The sequence below is a fragment of the Puntigrus tetrazona genome, chromosome 14, assembly GCF_018831695.1.
Source record: "Puntigrus tetrazona isolate hp1 chromosome 14, ASM1883169v1, whole genome shotgun sequence".
Classification (NCBI taxonomy): Eukaryota; Metazoa; Chordata; class Actinopteri; order Cypriniformes; family Cyprinidae; genus Puntigrus; species Puntigrus tetrazona.
This window is the reverse complement of record NC_056712.1, coordinates 14,813,230-14,833,698: the sequence shown is the minus strand read 5'-3', so window position 1 is coordinate 14,833,698 and position 20,469 is coordinate 14,813,230. Positions and strand designations below refer to the sequence as shown.

Sequence of the window (20,469 nt, the reverse complement as noted above, 5' to 3'; positions counted from 1 at the left end):
AAATGTGCTTTTCACTCCTCAATTAGTCATTTCTTTCATCCGTTGCTGTGGTTACACTTCGCATATCTTTGTAATGTTGATCTATTGCTAAAATACTAAGTTGCGGCAAACCATTTGTCATTTGTTTAAATGCCAAGCAAGGCGTTTTTTTTCCCCACAAACATACCATATGTTTTCAGGCTTAATAGTGAGAGGTTTAAGTAATGAGTTTTTCTTTTTCTTTTTTTCCTGAAGGACACTCCTGCAAACTGCTCACGAAGAACATGGGCCTGCTGGTGATAAACGAGGACACCCTGGATGTGAGTATTGGGACAGAGGTGTATGTTTATTTGAAAAAACAGTTTCATGTCACCATCTGTAATGCAAGCTCAGAGAAGAGATGAAAAGACACGACAGCTGACGGATCGCTTCAGCCCCTGGTACATGAAAGCATGTGACTCTCTTCCAGAACAGTTATAGATTTTATTTGGGTTTTCATCCAAACCATTCCCCTCTGGTTTTTTTGTTTCATATTTCTCTGAACAAAAGGCATAAAGTGATACAGTGGGACCCAAAGGTCACTATAAAAAAAACTTTCTATTTTGTATTTTTAATAATTAAACTATTTTATTTTTTTATTATTATTATTATTAATAAATATTTATTGTTTTGTTACACTGCTGTTCAAAAGTTAGGCTCAGTAATTTATTTTTTTTAATAATTTTATTTGGTAAGAACTGATTTAATTGATGAATATGACCATATAGAATGCTTTAAAAAAAAATCAAATTTTCCACAACAATATCAAGCAGTATCAAAACTTTATTTTTTAACATTGCAAATAAATTACAAAATTGGGTTCTCAGTGATTATATAGCAAATGACAAACATCAGGTGATCATAATCAATCCTCAAGACTTTCAGCATCTGAAACAAATTAATGGGAACGATAACACATCAGGGAAAAATGCTGTTAATAAACATTGTATTCACGATTTAAAACAAAGATTGTTTTCCTTCAAGTTCCATTGCTATCAAAAGAATAAAATACATTTTTAAATATACACATTGTTTTAAAAAGTTAAATTTTAAATTGTAGTAATATTTCTTAGCACTTTCAATTAAATACATGCAGCCATATATATACATACATGAAATGACAACAGCAAAATTAAGTAAAATATGATTAAAAATCTATTTTCTAACTGCAGAATTTTTTCAAATGGCCTAGAAATATTGCAGAATCTTTGATTGATTGATTGATTTTAACATCATACAGAACCATCTGTTTTGAAATGTTCAACTTTCTAAAACATTGTTTATTTCCAGGCTTAAATCATGTGTTTTGAAATGTGGTCAAAGACTTTGGGATTCTACTGTATGTGTTGGTCACAACGAGCTTATAGGAAATAGAGGATGTGGTTGCACCGCATGAAGCGGCCGTGGACTTAGAGCAGGGGTTTTGGACCCCATTTCATACGCACACTGACACATGCACAAGGTACAGGCCAATAACTCCCTGATGGGAGAATCTATTCTGTTGACGATGAAACCGAAAGCCATCCGCTTTCAAAGGAAGCCATTTGAAACGCACACGCACGCACATCCTGCAGGTCAGCTGGCCCCTGCAGGGAGGGTCTTGTCTGTTGTCTGTGGAAGTTAAGGGCTCGAGAAACCATTTTGCGCAGCTTGCGCACATTCAATGAAAGCCCTGATCGGGTGGGGCCCGTCCTAGTGCGAGGGGGTGGGGTTTAGGCGATGACGGACGGCTCTCAGTCTGTCAAACAGCCGTTTAGCGTGATAGATGGAGCCAAAGAAAAAGAGGAGAGAAATAAGAGGAGCGTTCCACAAAGCAGACGGGCGCCATTTGAAATGTCAGCACATGGTCTCCCATGCATATGCACATGCTTATACAACACGAGAAAAGAAAACAAGGAGGAATTCTCTGAGCGCTCGGAGGTCCGGCAGTGGTGCGATTTTGCCGTGCTCTCACATTGCAGGAGAAAACACTGGAACAGTGCGCCTCCCTTCCCCTTCTCTTGTTTTTTGCATTTAACACATTCAGCGTATTAAGAAAAACAAGATGGATGAAGGAGCCCACTCATCCGGCCTGGAGAGAGAGATTGAGGTCTTCACCGGACGTCTGGGGGGGGGTTTCATTATCTCAGTGGAGGAAAATGCAAGGCACTGTGGGACGGGTCAAAGAACAGTAACTCAATAATCACATTAAATATGCGGCGGACCGCATTGCCTTCTGCTGCTCGCTGATGAAAAAGAGCTATAGTTTGCAGATAAGCTGAGAGAATGAAGAGATTGTAGAAGAGTACAAAGGAAGAAAGAAATGGGGCCAAAAATAGAGATTCTGCAAAGCACAGAGCGCACTGTCTTTTAATTTAATTCCATGTAAAGATGTTTTCTTGACTTTGTAACATTTATTTTAGTAACATTTCCATTTTATAATGGTAGTGAATTTCATGAATAAATACAATTTGCAGTTTTTCCTCTATGAGTGCACTCATGCTGACTATTGGTTGCGCAACTAAAATTCCATACGTTGAAACAAATATTTTTCTGTTTAGTCATTTAGATTTTCTTTCATTCTATAATAGTCTATAAAGTCGCGTACGAAGATCTTTGCGTAATCTTAAGTTCTCAACATGTGTTCTTAGTGATTTCGTTAACATAACTAAAGTTGCTCTTGAGATCATCCTTTTCATTTTCCTCAAGACTACATTTTTTCAAGAGTGCAAGAAAATTCAGTGGAAATCAACCTTGATTTAGGTTGCTTTCCTGTGATCACATCATCATGAAATGTTTTCTCAACGTCATGTCATTTTTCTTGTGAATTGGGTTTTTTTGTTTGTTTGAAATAACAAGAACCATATTGTCTTTCTTTCATAGGCAGTTGATTCTGTCAGTAGTGTGCAAGTGGGTGTCCGTCTAGGCATATTTACATGCATTTGTGAGTGTATGTATGCACTTGCAGTCCTCCATCTATCATTACTTCTTTGCATGACACATGTAACCCAGGCTTTATGTCCTTCCGCTTCTTGTTTATAATGTCCGATATCGTATGCATGAGTCCAGGCATCTCAGTAAAAGTATTTCCAAACCGCCTTAATCAGCCATTATCTGCTGGATCTGGGCCGCGTGTGGAAGCGCTGATGTACTGTATATCCCACTGATGCCTTCTACCCACTTGCAAAGCAAACACTCATCATGGTCACAGCCATAACACAGAGGCCTGTTTGGACGACTGAGAGTGTTTAAGCTGTGGAGAATGCGAAATTGCCTTACTTGTGAGGAAATGAAGATATTGTCCTCTCATTACTCTTCGTAAGCAGTCTTATCATCTGATCTTACACTGCCTGAGGAAGACTTGTGTATTATATACACCCATTACATGCAAGGACACCTACAGATGGTAACCACATATTAGAGAAGCTCTTACAGCTGCACTTCCCTCTCTTTCTCTGAAACCCGAGGCTTCTATCTAAACCCATGGCTTCTCTGTCTAAATATTTCCTTTGAGCTTGGGTTTCAGAGTCTGTTGTGCCAGGAGAATGTTGGTTGGTCCCTGAGGTCGAATCTCGCTACCCTTAGGCATCTGCCTTCCTCACACACACACATACACACACACACACACACACACACACACACACACATACACATACACACACACACACACACACATGCATACATATTATATATTAACTTCTTTTTTTTTTTTTTTTTAAGTCTTGGATTTAAGATATAATGATTATAATAATGTGCCTTTTTGGGGGTTTTGGTTGTTTTGTTTTTGTTTAGTATTTATTTAAAGGCAATAGTGTCATCATGTTTCATTAATATATCTGGGGGTTTTTTTGTTTCAATAATACAAATAATAAAATTTTTGTGCTGAAATTCTATTGTAAATGTAAGGATTTGAGATCTATCAAATTCTCAGCCCAATCGGCTCAACAGGTGCACTAGAGCACAAAAATTACATTTCAGACATTTTTGGCTATAGGTCATACACAGTTTGTCGTAGATTAAAAAACTTGGCTTAGCACGAACAAAAGTGCATAGGTGAGTTTTTTGCTCAGTAAAATTTAGCTATATCCAAAACCTACTTTTGCGAACTAGGTTTTTTTGCCCCAATCGAAACTCTAAGACCCTAAAAGCATGCAACTTTAAAAGCCTTAAAATGCTCAAACCCTGGTAATTGCTGCTTATTATTATTATTATTATTATTATTATTATTATTATTATTATTATTTATAAAGTAGGATAGGTTTTTACATATGTTATGTTATTCTATATTGTGTTATAATTATAAAAATACAACCTATATCAGCTTATTGATCTTGGTCAATTTTCAGGCAAATGTTTAAAATGCCTCCTTAAGCAAGATGTAATGATATTTATATAGCTAGGTTTAAAAAAATTTCAACGGTTTAATTAACATTAACATTTTTGTTTAGTGGTGAAAAAATACCAAAGAGAATCATTAATATTTCTTTAGTTTACCCAAAAAGGCAATCTAACCATAAAAGGCCCTAGCTCTATTCTATTTTCGATCATTCTGTCTGCTCTGCATATACTTGTTTTTATTAGTCATTATTTCACCCCTCAGATACAAAAGGGCTTGTTTGTCTCATGGTCTTCACCATGTTGGAATGTGAGGCCAAAAACAGCTGTGGAACAAGAGCTGCAGATAGAGACATGAACTGATTTGTTTACCCACAATGTTCAGGGATTTAAAGCTAAGAAGTCCAGCTTCTTGGAGGGAAGATACATTTCTGTGATAATTCACACTGTCTCTTAGACCTGTTCAAATGTTATATAGTGGAGACCACTGACTCCCTTGTAATGTTTTTTTTTTTTAGTAGCTGTAGCTGCAGAATCATGAGCCGGTCGGTGTGTGGTGTTTACTCTACTATGAGCATTTGGATCATTTTATGAGCAGGAGCTGTGTTATTTTTATGGAGTACAGCAGCATTCCTAATCCAAACACAGAAGCATCCTCCCACATGTCCCGAATCCTTACAATAACAGCCTCTTACTGCAAGGTGTGTTTTCTGCTGAAAGTAGAGTTTTCACTATTAAACTCGGTTTAAAACAACAGTCACGTTAAGTCAAAGATCCCAATTTTTCTCTGGCCCAGTCAGTGTTGATTAAGATCTTGCAGGTTTAATCAGCACGCAGAAATATTCCTGGCTCCCGGTTTGAGCCCATACAGCTGGAACAGGACATTCCTCCCAAATAATCCATGAACCCAGATGTTTGGTCACTCCGATTGCGTGAACACAATAAGAGAGGGAGAAGACTGAAGTCTGCAGCTTTGCTAGTGCTCAGAGTAAATTCCCATGCCTTTGTGTTTCCTAGTCAGGGCCATTGAAAGGCCTTGCTCTAACAAACGAACCATCACACCCAGCTTCGGCTTTGCGCTCGCTGTAATGAAGCGTGCCATATGTATGTTCTCACTTTGATGCCCTGTGCATTGACAATAAACAGACGTAAACCCCATGTGCAAAAGTGTCTGGTACTCTGCATGTGAAATCCTGTGTTATTCTTAGGACTGATTGCATTGGCATTGAAGAAAAAGGGGGGAATTATCCCGGTGTTCATGTGTGGTGTCTCATCAGATGTCTGTGAACAGTTTTATGATTTATTACATTACAAATCCCTATCATAATGAATTCAGGCTTTTGAGTTGCACGTTTCTCAGAGAAATATTTACATACCAGCTGATTTAGTCAGTTACACAATTGTTGTAATGTCATTTTGCATGAAATGTTTATCAATATCTTACGTTATTCTATACATGTTTGTGTGCAGGGTACCAGGGAGACCCTCAGCCATCACTGCGGCATGCTGGGAGATGCTCTGCACAAGGAGAACGACTTCGCTCTCATCATAGATGGAAAGACACTGAAGTATGCCCTCACTTTCGGGGCACGCCAGTATTTCCTGGACTTGGCTCTTTCTTGCAAGGCTGTGATATGCTGCAGGTATGCAACTGTACTGAAAATCAGGAAGAATAACTTTATAGTAGTCTTTGCAAAGTGTATGGGTTTTAAAAATGTGTCACAAGGGGGTACTTGAAAGTAAATATTATCCAGATAATATCCCAGTTTATTTTGGCTGTAGTACAAAGAAAACTAGAAGTTAATCATTTAGTTTGGAAGACAAAAAAGTTTATTTTTTTAATGGGTAAATTTCACACACGATCCAAATTGGTCTGTCAGCATGAAGATATGAAGCTAAAACTTTATGAAGTGAGACCATCTCAAGGGAACCATCACTTTTGGTGGTCTTTGCCATCAAAAAGTAAAGAAAAACACCAATTTTTTCAATTTAACTATTGCTACAAATTAAGGCTGGAATATACTACACGACTGACGGTACAAAGAAACAATGCCTGCATATAGCAAAATTAGTTTTCTTTGGCTGCTGTTTGCATTTCGGCAGCCTAAAATCACTTGGTTTTTAAACCACAATGCTTAAAAATGTGTGCAAACAGTAAGTTTTCTTGACCATGTGGCAGAGCAGTGTAACATAACGATGGAGACGCTAGTATAAATCTCTATTGGTTGACGAATTTCTACCGGTTATTCATGTCTACTGGTATATTGCACACTCCTACTACAAACTAAATAAGTCTTTTTTTTTTTTCCCCTACTGTCATCAAATGTATACATTCTACTTTTATTTGAGTTGTTAAACCAAAGTACACAGGAAGTTGTACGGTTATGCTCTGCTTGAATGTTTACTGTTTCACAGGTGGATGTAAATACATCTTTGCAGGTTAATAACCCTTTTTGCCCTCCAGGGAACTGACGCCATCGTCGGACATTTTTCTGCACTTACAAAAACATCAAGTGACTGGCAGACAATTACAGGGAAATGCCGCTGTGCTGTTTAAAGAACAAATTACCTTCCCTTTAGGTCGCAACCTTCCCAATAAACATAATTACACTAGCTCTCAAAGCAGTAATTTACTAATGAGTGTTATTTTTTATAATAGTAGATTGTAGTCAGAATGTCTGTCAGTTGTACACAAAGTTAAACCGTGTGTTAGCAGACTAGTATGAACTGTTCCAAAAAATGCTACACAGCAAAAGAAACATATGAGGAACCAATTGAGCGTGACAAGGAACTGCCAAAAATCAGTGTCAATTTCCAGAAACAACGCACACCACAGGTGCCACAGCCATTATGCAATGCTTGATGTAATCTATCCGATCTGCTTTCGCTTGCTACACACACACACACACATATATGAACAGCCACACAGTGTCCTGAGGAGAGCAGATGAGTAAATGTTAAACTGACTCTAGAGGTCTCCTGCTATATCGGCAGCAATCTCCGGTTCACTGGAGAGCCTTACATCACTCTGTTCATTGCTTACAGGATGACCTGTGAACATTAAACTAGGGTTAAACCCCGGAGGAGCTTTTCTAGCTGAAAGCGAGACCTTAATTTCATTTGCTGACACAGATGATGCAGTACTGTAATGTGCTGCAAGCTTTTGTGTGTTTTTTAAAGGTCAGGGATCCTGGGCTCAGGTTGGGCTTCATCAGGTATATAGATTTCTTTTGGTTTTGGCATTTACAAGGAATCTGTAAAATCAGTTTTTAAATGTTTTGAACGTTATATATCTATAGTTTTTCCAGAAGTTGTTTATAATAATAATTCACAATATTCTTATGTAAATGTAGCCATGGTAATTATTATTTCAAAAACATAAAAAAAAGAGTGTTCCCAAAACTGAAAAGTTAGATGTTATTTGGTGCTGAAGGCACAATGATGGATAAGTTTCTAAATGGTAATTTGCTATTTAAGTGTGATAGTTTGAAGTTTAACCTGTCTTTTTAAAGAGACAAATTCGTGTAGTGAAGTTGAGATGTGACCTCAACAGCTGCGGTCACAACAGACGGCCAAGAAATCAAATGGTTGTCGACGCTAATAATTGGCAACAAGAAAAATAGCCTCAGAACCTTTTGTAAAGGTGCCATTGCAAATCTACAATTATGCTGTAAATCTGTCATGTCTTTCCTTGTGGAAAGAAATAAAATGTCAGTTTAAAACATGGAATTTCGACAATGTTCCACATCAGAGCAGATACTACTTGTAGTCAAATTGTAATTGTTTATTTATTTTTCAGGGTTTCACCTCTGCAGAAGTCTGAGGTGGTGGAGATGGTGAAAAAACAGGTGAAAGTGATCACACTGGCCATTGGCGATGGAGCCAATGATGTGGGCATGATCCAGACCGCCCATGTGGGTGTTGGCATCTCAGGCAATGAAGGGCTGCAGGCTGCCAACTCATCAGACTACTCCATTGCACAGGTGAGAAACTATCACATTGCACATGCCTGCAGGAAGATAGAATAAGTTAGATAAATCGTCAGTGAGTCATTGAAATAATTTTACCCATCAATTATTATGACATGTATATGAGGACATGAAATTTAAATGAATCAAAAATTATGCAGCATTATAAAAATAAAATTACAAAACATTTAATGCAATCTCTGCTTCTGAACCTGAAGCACATATCGGTTCTCAATGTAAACTGACACTTTTGTCTTGTGTCACTACAGTGTGACTCCCAGAAAATAAATCTGGTTCCAGATTATGTATCTAGGGTGAAGGGTTAAAACCTGTGGCTCATAGATTGTGCAGTCTGAGATAGAGAAACGGGTCGCTCAGGTCAGTTTACATAGCTTGAGTGTACACTTACTCAAACCCCTGCTGACGCTGAAACTGGACCTGTCCCTCTTATGTAAACTTAATTAAGAAGATGTTTTGTAATTCACAGATTTTTATACAGCATAATCTTCATTGTGTGTTTAACAAAAGAGGAGCTCAAGTATCGCCGATCGCTGTCAACATCGCTCTCCATCTCTGTCCCAAGTTTCATTTCATGTTTTGTTCAGTTCGTGGAAACATCCCTCTTCACACTTGTTTTTCTATACTGCCCCCGAGCCGTCTGTTCACTGGCCTCATGCATCGGATTACCCAAGAAAGCATCGTCTCTTTTCTTAAGTGCCCTCATCGTATTGTAGGTGGAGACGGGTGGAGGTAGTAGGGAATGCGGGCAGGTTCATAGAAAGTCTCCCCAACTGCCTTCCAGCAAAATGGCTCGTATGATATGTGCTGGATCAGACGGCAGACTTCAAATGTGCAGTACCGGCAGCTAGTATGCATTAATCATCCTGAACCAGCGTCATCTTGATTTGTAGCGTAAGGCTTTTCACAGTGCTGCTATACATACCACATGGTGTCATACATAAAAAAGTATTCTATATAAAAAACAACAACGCTATAATATCAATAACAATATGTAACCCTCTGTCGGAGGGTTGCCCCCCTTGAAAAAAATTTGATTAAAAACCACACAGTGTATTGTAAATAACAATGTTTTTTTTTTTTTTTAACTTTGTGTGTAATGTTTTATGATTGTGTAAGTAAAACAACACAAACAGGACAAAAATGCATTTTAAGCGTCAACATTTTAATGATCAGATTTTATACAATATATAATAAATACATTATTATGTTTTGGGAGATGTGGAGTAATATTAATATGCATTTTATGTTAGCCTGATACACTGTCATGAAGGCAAATGATCCTTTATAACCATAGATATAACGACTTCATCAAATTGCTTATTTGTGCTTAGTTTGGGCTTTTGATGTAGTTTGGGTTTTTCATCTTGCAGTGTGAGCTCCTTATTCTCCATAAAAACCATTTAAAGCTTGATGCGTCAAATATGATACTGACCACATTTTTGATTTTCTTTTCTTTTGTTTAAAGGTTCAATAAATTGTTCCATCCCGTCAGGCTTTACAGGATTAAAGCACATTCTCATAATATATGAGATATAATATGAAATCATGGTATATTACTTGCATTTTTATATTTGTTAATAACTATATATTTAATTCTAAATTAGTTGTTGGTAACAGAGCGTATAGTATAGCGTATTGAGTGCGTCTATATACAGCATGTCTGACCCATGTGCTGCCCAAGTGTGAAACCAATTTAAATCTAATCTCAAACAGGGCTCTCACAGAGTGCTGCGTTAATTTGTGTTAAACCCAGGTTCTTTAGTTTTGTTTGGGGCCTGTTTTGAAGATGTGATTAAATTGTTTACATGAAGGGATAAATCGGTGTGAGCTGGAATGCTGCTGTGCTTCAGCATCGCGCTAGGTCCTCCACAGCAGATTTTAAGAAGGGGTCTCAATATCCAGACTCCACTGTAGTCTGTCTGTCATCAACTCGCTCTCCTCACATCCAGAGGTCAAACAGCCTCTAAGCCCCTCAAAGGCCCTCCGTACCCCTTACATCCCACCCTGCTGTTCCTGCCTTTATAGAAGTGACTTGCTGTTTGTTTTAGAGCAATGATGTTTATAGCACTGTCACATACAGGATTCTCTTTAGGAAAAAAAACATGGCATCCCTAAATCATCCTTTGATCATGTTCGCATATAACACACATTACTTGTTTACACTGTCATGGAGGGTCGCTGTGAGCCACTAATCTTAAGCACCTGTTCAAGTTCGGCTTTTTGCATATTGTATTTATTTCAGCGGCTGTATAAATGGGTAACAGTGAAATAAACTTTTATCTGTTGTGCTTTGTAAACAATAACATGCAAGGTCATGTCGGTTGTTTTTTCGTCAGTTTAATTTCATAAACTGTTTAACGAAAACAATCCATACAGATTTATCTCTGTTATCCTGATTTTTGATCTGCACGTAAACACCTTCATCAGCATCTTATTTGGAGAGCAAAGCACATCTGTTTACATTTTGATGTCCAAGCCCGACGAAAACACAGTTTTATGAATTATCAGCGAATTGTTGTGCATGTGAAATCACTCTGTGTTCGCTGTCCGCCGAAGTGTTATAAATCAGAAGTAAAGTTTTGGTGCTGAGCCTGTTTTTGGTGTGCGGTGTGCTGAACACAGCAGAAGATATGGTGAAAATGTTTACTAAATATGTTTATCTACTCAGGCTTTTGCAATATATGTGTATGAAGCAACATAATAAATTGGAGTGAAACTACTCATTGAATGTTTGAAAAAAGACATCTGTCTGACTTGATGAAAGTTAAACACACAGTGACAGCAACACAAACAGCACTTTATATTCGTTACATCTGACAGGATCCAGATGATTTAAGCAATGTATATCTACAGTTGTGGGTGTTGGGTAAGTAGATGAAGTACCGTTTTGATCTAAATCATATTTTCTGACAGTCAGGTTGAAACTACTTCTTAGTGGCCAGCTGATAAACCTTATGAACTTTTCATAATAAGGCAGTTATTAAAAGCCAAACTTTATTGTTTTTGCACAGCTGCAAAATTTTTTCTCCCTTCCTCTGCTTTTCAAAAATGAGACAGATTGTAGCTGGAGTTCTTAGAAATGTGGGTGAGACTGTGTTTATCTTGTCCCTGCAACTCCAGGCTTCCTGTTGCCCAGCATGGATAACATTGTCTCTTTATTTTCAAATCCAAAACCGCTTTCTGTGTTGGCTGGGGAACTGTAGATCTGGTGTAAACGATAGGCCTTAATGAACTTATCTCTGTCCTCCCTTTTCTCTCACAGTTTAAGTACTTGAAGAATCTTCTGTTGGTTCACGGCGCTTGGAATTACAACCGTGTTGCCAAGTGCATCCTGTATTGCTTCTACAAGAACATTGTGCTTTACATTATTGAGGTAAGTCTCATCAAACTCATAGCACTTGCAGAAGGAATGACAGACCACCAAGCCTTCTATTGCATTGACCGTTAATGTCTTTTTCATGGAGATTGAATAACCACTCTTTAATGAAACGAACTGGCATCGCATGCATGTCTCCATCCTGCTGCAGGAATGCAGGTCTGTCGATGAGACACCCACAAGCCATCCATCTGTGATGGTATTTGACAGTTTCCAGGCCTGGTGCTGATAGCAGGTTCAGAGACCTGACCTGACAAGTTAAAGGGCTGCTATCAGCACCAGCTTTATCATGAGGGGCGTTTGGCCGTTTTGATCTGCAGCACGCTTGGTTTAGGAGAAGTTACACCTCAGGGACAAGCTTTTGATTTCCTCAAGAGCTGAAAGAAGACTTAGTAGCAGACTAATGGTCTAAAAGCAACACTAAGCCACTATAAGTCTATTCTAAGGTCTTTGAAATCCACGAAATGGACCTTTGGTCACACTAGCCTTGTGCTAGTATGCTAAGGATATAGTATAGAACAAAATGTGAAGTGCATGTCCAAATTTATACATATGTTGTGTATTCCTATGACATTTTAAATGATTGTAGTTCAAAATACATAACTCTTTTTCACTTTCTGACAAAAAGAAGCCTTTTATTCACTAATGCATCCAAGGAGTTGCTTGGTAATTCACATTGTATCCATGCTTTATCCATTTTATCTTTCTTGTGTAAAATGTTCCCTCTGTATGCAGCTCACTACGATTTGAAACAGACCAACACCAGTATTCATGAGCTGTGCAACCCCAGCAGAAACATGAGCACTTCAAAAATCCATCTTTTCTCCCCTTGGCCCTCTTGCACTTGTGTGCCACTTGACCCATGAACTCTTTTTTCCCTTCATCTTGATTTTGTTTTATGTGCTGTGGTAAATCTCTGAAAAGCCCCTTAGATTTCTCTCTGTTGGTATCCAGCGCTGCTGTAGATTGTGAGAACAAGGATAAGGAGATGAATCGGGGCTTCAAATGACCGTTGCTTTCTTCTGCCCTCACTAAGTGTACAGCATGGCACAGTTTGTGAGTTAGCTCAACCCATTTCATGGCCATTTCCTGTTTACATGTTTCTGTGCTGTTTAGATGTGGAAAGCTGCTGTGGTCGTGTTCATAAATGCAGTGAAGTCATGATGGGGGTTTTTTCCCTCCATTTTAAAATTCAGTAGATTAAATCCATGGGAATCTCAGAGCCCTGTAGCTGTGAGCAATTATCGCTCAATGAATTTGATATTTTAAACATTTTCGGTGCTAGTCATGCCGGGTGGCTTTCATGTATTTTTTTTTCTTTTGGGTTTTGCCATGGGGTTGTCGTATTTTGTTCCACAATGAAAGTTCCCCTTCAACACAAACATTTCTGACTGTGATCACATTTCACACTTTCTCATCAATCAAGAAACAAGCATGTCTTTTGCTTTTTTTCTTCTTCTTGTTTTGCATAAGAGGTGGCACTGGAACAACTACGTCCAGTAAATGGCCTTATCCGAACACGCCTTCCGAATATTTCTAGCCACTTTTGCTTTTTGTCCTTTTCTCTTTAAGCTCTGCTTTTGAGTCTTTAAGAGAACTGAAAGCGCCCAGTTCACCCCAGCTCCTAGAGGTGAATGTATCTCCTCCTCTGCCCATCTTTTGTTATGCGCAGAAAATGTATTCCCCCTCTCCGTTAGGGGCGTTCGAATATAATAGGGCAAAGCTTTACTGTTTCCTTGCCTCACACCAAAAACACCTCTGTTTTGTAAGAGCTTGACATTCAAGACACTTGCTTCCCAAGGGCCAGTTAAAGGGATACATTTGTCGCCCTAATAGGTTTACCTTTGTGTCAGTGAAGACTTTTCTTCATCTCATTTTTCCAGATATTAACCTCAAGGAAGTGGAATAAGGATGTTAGTGGCCGTTTTAGCCTTTTCAATGTGTGGTTTGCAATGGATATGTGCACATCCATCTTTTTTTTTTTTTTTTTTTTTTTTTTTTTTTTTTTTTTTTTACCATCCAATGATGATTTGTATATGTCATATTAGCTTTAGCTAGGTTTCTATTGTTTAAGCTTTTTTTCCAGCTGTAACCACACAATAGCACATGATCTTCCATACATTGCCAGACAAATAAGTTTGGGTTAACCTAAACGTTTGTCATGCTGGTTTATTTAGTTTTTGGTTTGTGGTCTCACATTCTTTCGACATGAGCAAAAATTAACCCGGGAAAAAGAACTTTTCAGAAACTTAGTTGGATTAGCTGCTTTGAGACATGCAGAAAGCCCCTCTTACAACCAAATTGCTGTGCTTGCTGTCATTATCCTGCTGGGCTCTTGAGAGCGTGATTGACAGCTCTTCAGCAGGCACCAGAAGGACTGATGGACGAGTAGCATTTCTGAGGTAATTACAAGGGCCTCATTCAGACAGAGCAGCAGGCTTAGAGAAAGACTGCAGGCCTGAGTGGAGGCCCTGGGCCCTGCAGTCTCACTGGTGCCATCATTGAAAAACACCAAACTAGTTCTTTTGGTTCTTCTCCTACTCACACTAGCAATTCAAAGACCCTGCCTTTTATTATCTTGCCAGCATTTTTTAGGTTTTCTGAATATTTAGGTTGTACAGTTGTGTGTGTGTGTGTGTGTGTGTGTGTGTGTGTGTATATATATATATATATATATATATATATATATATATATATATATATATATATATATATATATATATATATATATATATATATACATATATACACACACACACACACACACACAAAATTTCTTTTTTTCTTTTTTGGGGGGAGGGGCAGATGCCAATAGTGCTCTCAGAGACTGCATTAATCTAAAAATGTTTTGCATTTTAAAATAGCTTTAGTATACTTTAAAATGTCAGTTCCATATATTCCATATGTTCAATATATTGTTTTTTAAATAACAGTTTGCAATATATTGTATATATTTTACTTTGGTGAAAACTGATCATTTAATTTTGTTGAATTTTTAAAAATAAAACATTTTCCTTGTGCTATGTGAAATTTGTTGTGAATCCATTTGAAAATATGCATTTGCCTTTAATATTTCACAAAGCTTGATTTGAATTACTGGAGTTGGTTTCTAGCCTGTTGGAGTAACAGTTAGTGTGGATTTGAGTGAGCTACCATACCATCCAGATTAAGGGCCCTACTGGAAAAATGAGATAATACCAGTTTAAGGTGGTCAAGCTGTTTTTTACGACGTAGTAGCTAGTTTATTGCTATTTCAAGGTCAGCCAGTTGGCCACCTAAAAGCAGCTTGGACCAGCTGCCATGTTCCTGAGTGCAGCAAAGCTAGTTTTAACTTCTCAAGCAGAGACGTGGACCAAAGGAGGTGATGTTTTTCTTTTTTCTTTTCTCTCTCTTTTTTTTTCCCTTTGGGTTCTTCCCACCCAACATGAAGACAGGGGATGGGGGTAGAATCACAGATTTCAAAATTCTCAGAAAAATACACCAAAAGCCTCACAGGACAAGTCTCATGGGGACACACATACTCTCTCTCTCTCGCTCTCTCTCGCTCTCTCTCTCTCTCTCTCTCTCTCACACACTCACACTCACACTCTCACACACACACATACATATATACACACTCCTCGCTTTTTCAGATTGTGCAGCGGAGGGTAGAGGGCAGTCACACCTCCACGCCGAGCAGCTCTGAATAAGCCAGAAGAGGAGAAGAAAGAGAGAGCCCTCCACACTATGTCCTTGCTCCCTAATGAGCAAATCAATGAATCTGTCTCATTGAAGGAAGCGGGAGAGAGGGGCACTCACAGGACCCAGAGGACCAGGCCAAAACGCTCTCTCATATGCATGTACTGCTGCTCATGAATAGAGGCTTTATTTTGACTTAGCACAACAATATCCTGCAGCCCGTAGCCCCTCAATGAGGCAGACTCGCATTAATTCAGCTCTCTGACCCACCTGTTTGACTACCAGCATGCCGCTGGCCACGACCGTTCAGTTTTTTTAATGTGGTTTTTGATCAAAATGTGTTCATAAGGGAGTTCTCCGAGTCTGGAATCTGTTTGCGAAGAGGAAAACAGCATCACATGTGATGCAATACTGCTAATTTATTCATGTTTGTGTGTGCGAATGGGTTGCAGAAGCAGCAGATCTCTTTTAAAAACAATATCACGGTAGAATGCACCTGATGGAAAGGAAAATGGGAGTTGGAACGGGTGGGCGTGGTTGTGGGAGGGGGAGTGAGGCCAGTCCTCCTCTCTTCCTCTCTCTTTCTTTCTCTATGGCGAGGCCGGAGGGGAGGGGTGACAGACATTTGTTTTGGGAACATTTTCACGCATTGGCTCACTCTATTGAATGAGAGAGGCTGGTGGATGTGCTCTGTGTGTGTGTGTGTGTGTGTGTGTGAGGACTGGCGGGGGCCGCAGTCAGGGGTTTCTGTCAAAACCCCAAAAATTTGTAGCAATTCACGCTTTCATAATGGAGTTAAATGAAGCGAGGAATTGTCCGCCTTACCGTGGCACTGCACAGTAACCTGGGGTCTGCTTAACAGTCAAGCCTCTCACACACACACACACACACACACACACACGATCAAGACTGGTTGAGCTTCTCAGACGTTTCCAATATAACTGTGCTCTAAGGCTCGCAGCGTTTGAGTCTAGCAAAAATTAAATGGTACTAAACTTTGACTCCAAGTCATATTATTCCTAACCTATATATTTTTTTGTCCATAGACCACTAAAAAAAAAAGAGATGTTTGGTTGGATGTCCACTGCTCTTTTCTATACAGTGCATGTTAAAAGTGGCTTGCATAAAAAGCATCATGAAGTATTGTAAAATTACTCTGTATGACTTGTGCACTGTATTTCATTCCTTCGGAAGCAGTGTGATCAATTTATGAAAAATGGTCTTTTTTATCTTAATCTTAATCTAGTCAAAAATGAGTACTTAAACTGTATTATGGTTTGATAAAAAATCTGTATATTAGAGTGATATCTGAAAGATCATGTGACACTGAAGACTAGAGTAATGACTGATGAAAGTTCAGCTTTGCTGTCACACAGATAATTTACTCTTTAAATTGTATTCAAATAGAAAACCTTTTAATATTTATATTTTACAATATTACATGTTTCGAAAAAGTTAAAACCGCTTTTGTGAGCATAAGAGACTCACCAGCCCAAATGTTTAAATTGTGTAGATTGCAAATTGGTATTTAAATGACAGAATTTTGAAAGTCCTGTATTTGTGTACTTTTTGGTGTCACACAAATTCCTGCGTTTTGCCATTTTTAAGTTGTCTTTTTTTTCCATTCTCTTCATGCCAGTTTTGATTGTTACAGATTTCCCCCCGTTTAAAACAGCTGCTTTGAGATATTATCACATTCTCAGATTTCTAGATAACTATGACAGAGTTGTGTGCCAGACTAGTCAAACTAATAGAGATATTAAGTGATGAGCTCCATCTCCATGGCATATGGTTTAGATACACATTCTTCTCTCTTCTCCTTTTAATTTGTGGTCTTTTCCCAGCTCTCCGCCCTTAAGCCCAATAACTCACATCTTTCAGTTCTTTAAATAGTTAAATCTAGTCCTTTTGCACTGATCTGGTTTTTGTACAGTCTTAAACTCAACTTAGTACAATAGGACGTCTCTGATCTGTGATGAGTTGTTTCTGCTATGAGACACTGGGGGTTGATCAAGGTGGGAAACAGCGTCTGATTTACGAGCCTTTCTGGCTGAAGTCATGGGAACTGTTGAAGTGTCTCTCTCTCTCTCTCTCTCTCTTACCTCCAGCACTAACGCCCTTCCTCTCTCTTCCTGCCTTGTCCTCTGAGTAATGATGTGTTAAGCTCAGGTTGTGGCTTTGCATGACAAGATAGCTGGGCTTCTCTATGTTTAGATGTTTTGAAAACCTTGGCAGTATGTTTGCTAAAGTAGGGGATTAACTGCTTTTACATGCACTCATCTCACAGCTGTTCTTATTGATAGTAGACTATAAATCTTCTTCAAAATGTTCTATAAAGTAAAATAGTTTTTTAGCTGGTAGACATGTCTAGATGAAAGAAAAAATGTTTCCATTAAAAGATAGAACACAATTTGTATTGTAAATTGTATTGTATTATATTTTATTAAAAAAAAATGTTTGGTTATACTTGACATTTTATTTTGTATTTTTTTGTCAACATTTTTTTATTTTTATTTTTTTATCTTGAACATTTTTAATTTAACATTTTCATGAATTAATTTAAATGCATTTAGTTAAATATTCAGTCATACATTTTGAGCTGGTTTTCTAATTACTTGAAGCAGTATATAATAAAAAAAATATTACAATACTAGAAATTTCAATAGGGTTCTGACTTTCGGACCCCGCCATGTATATGAAAAAGTGACCCAAAGCTGGCTTATTTATTCTTCAAGACTGATCTTGGAACAAACCATTTGCAGTGATCCAGTGTTTGAGACCGTAGAAAGGACTGATGGGGTCAGTTCACTGCTGCTTTCATGAGAGATCGCTCTCTCTCGGGTAATTTCAAGCACTGAGAGGCCCCACAGAAAACAACAGCCATCGATCAACCTAAATTAAAATCCGCTAGGAGCAAAGTTAAGAGCACACAAAGTGGGAATATATGATTAATGATGGTATATATTTACCTTTTAGTCACACATTTATGTAGTAATGGTTATCATATGGTCTGTCATTGCCCTTTTAATATGTTACCATTTCCTTGAGGACGACTTGGAAAGCATATAGTTGATCTTTTTTTTGTTTTTACTCAATTTTTTACTCTTTTAAAAAAAAAAAAAAAAAGAGTTTTAGGTTTTATTTCTTGTTTTTGAATGATTACATTTTATTGTATTTTTATTTATATATTTATAAATATAAATGAATCTGTTATTATTGTATTTAATTTTTTATTTTAATTATGTGTACGTAACAGGGTAAAACGTTCACAAAGTTGTTCACCTTTGCCGTGTCTTTTTGTCTTTTAGATCTGGTTTGCGTTTGTGAACGGCTTCTCCGGTCAGATTCTGTTCGAGCGCTGGTGCATCGGCTTGTACAACGTGGTAAGAGCGTTCGCATTCACACATCTGTCTGGGTGTGTGATTTACTCTCCCCTCTTCATTACTGTGAGAGGGAATGTGTTAAAACGCCTCCCCTGTTGCGCTCAGGCAAGAAACTCATTAGCCGCGGCACCCCAGCCGGCTCCTTTACTGCGGCCCGTGTCAGCACCATCCTGAAAAATCTCCCTCTTATTTATGACCGCTTGTCAGGTCCGTATTCCCTCCGTGCCCAGAACTATGTCCTGAATGTGCTGCAACAACAGACGCTCATGCCCCAAAGAGCTGCGTTAAACAGGTCAGCGGTGGATGATAAAGGAACAGGTTGAATCCAGACACATTTAAACACACACACTTGGCCGTTTAGGGTGGAGTCCTGTGAACTGGGCTGCCTTAGGGCTTGGTGATAGGAATTGATGCTGTTAATTAACACGTATTCAACAGGAAGGAAAGTTATTAAAATGCTCTGGGTGGAGTACGTTTTTCCATTTTGCATAAACAAACGAAGACACGAAGGAAAAATTACTAAGCCACCCGACTCGCTGATTGCCCCGAGAAATGATTTCTTTACGCCTGAACAAAGAACAAAATTTGAACACGGCTTCCCGTCAGCCTTGTGTAATGGATCATTGGCGTTGTGAGGCCAGTAACAGCTCGGCCCGCCGCATTCTCTCTTTATCTGAGAGAGGAGGAATTCCAGCACGTCAGAGGGGGTCTGTTGGATGCAACGGGCCGAAACCACCCCTGAATGGAAAAGGCCAGCCGACCATGTCAGCCGCTCCAGCTGGGCCAGGGAAAGACACTTACGACTGACCCCGCAACCCTCTCTGGACCATAATACCACCCCTCTCGCTTTCAACAGCTGCTGCGCCGAGAAACGTTAGAGTTCCACGGAAAAATGAAAGCATCCAGGAGATCTGCTAACAAGCTGCAGGCACAGTGGCAGATGTTCTTTTTTTGCACACTGAGGGACACAGTGCAAATATGATAAATGCCAGAAAAGTTATGTGCTGGTTGAGCTGAACCCAGCAAGCACGATGAGGGCAGCACGCCTGTGCTCAGAGTAGACTGCTATGTATTTTTAGGTATTGATTTATTTTTAGCTCTTTATTTTTCTTCTCAATGTTCATTAGGGCAGCCTTCTACTAAAGATATTACTAAATTATTTTCTAAATTGACTAGTACTCGTTTATTTTAAACAGTGAGTATTTGCACATTTATTAATAAACCGTTTAAATAACCAATTTTTGGCCTCTTTTCATCAACTGGTTAGTTGACTATTAGGGGGCAACCCTACTGTTTATTTGGTTTATTTAGCAGTTTATCAGTTCAGTTCATCACAAATTAGTTTCTGTAATGAGAACTAGGATAATATCTTGTAATAGTGTCTCTGGGGAAAAAACATTGCTGATAGTGGTAGTGATGTACTAGTGCTTCTGTTTTGTGTTCTTATAATTTAATGATTTTTTGTTTATTCATTTTAATCGTCTGCATGACATTTTGACTTTGTTTAATTGTCTGTTTTTCCTTTTTCGTTTGTTAGATCTTCACTGCTTTGCCTCCTCTGACTCTGGGCATCTTTGAACGCTCCTGCAGGAAAGAGAACATGCTCAAATACCCTGAACTCTACAAAACTTCCCAGAATGCAATGGGCTTCAACACCAAGGTAAATACACTCAAACATGCAGTATAAATCTAAGTTTAGCTAAATCTCCAT

The 20,469-nt window shown here is 38.6% G+C and overlaps 1 protein-coding gene across 6 annotated transcripts in view; it reads left to right on the top strand.

Moving 5' to 3' along the window:
* The window catches only part of atp8a1 (ATPase phospholipid transporting 8A1), a 106,065-nt gene that overhangs the window by 63,728 nt on the left and 21,868 nt on the right, over positions 1 to 20,469 (top strand). For all 6 annotated transcript variants that reach the window (XM_043256768.1, XM_043256770.1, XM_043256766.1 and 3 more), the window contains 6 exons: positions 235 to 299; positions 5,803 to 5,975; positions 8,132 to 8,315; positions 11,584 to 11,694; positions 18,684 to 18,758; positions 20,296 to 20,418. In XM_043256768.1, the coding sequence (XP_043112703.1) occupies positions 235 to 299; positions 5,803 to 5,975; positions 8,132 to 8,315; positions 11,584 to 11,694; positions 18,684 to 18,758; positions 20,296 to 20,418 (731 nt within the window). The remainder of the gene's footprint in view (positions 1 to 234; positions 300 to 5,802; positions 5,976 to 8,131; positions 8,316 to 11,583; positions 11,695 to 18,683; positions 18,759 to 20,295; positions 20,419 to 20,469) is intronic.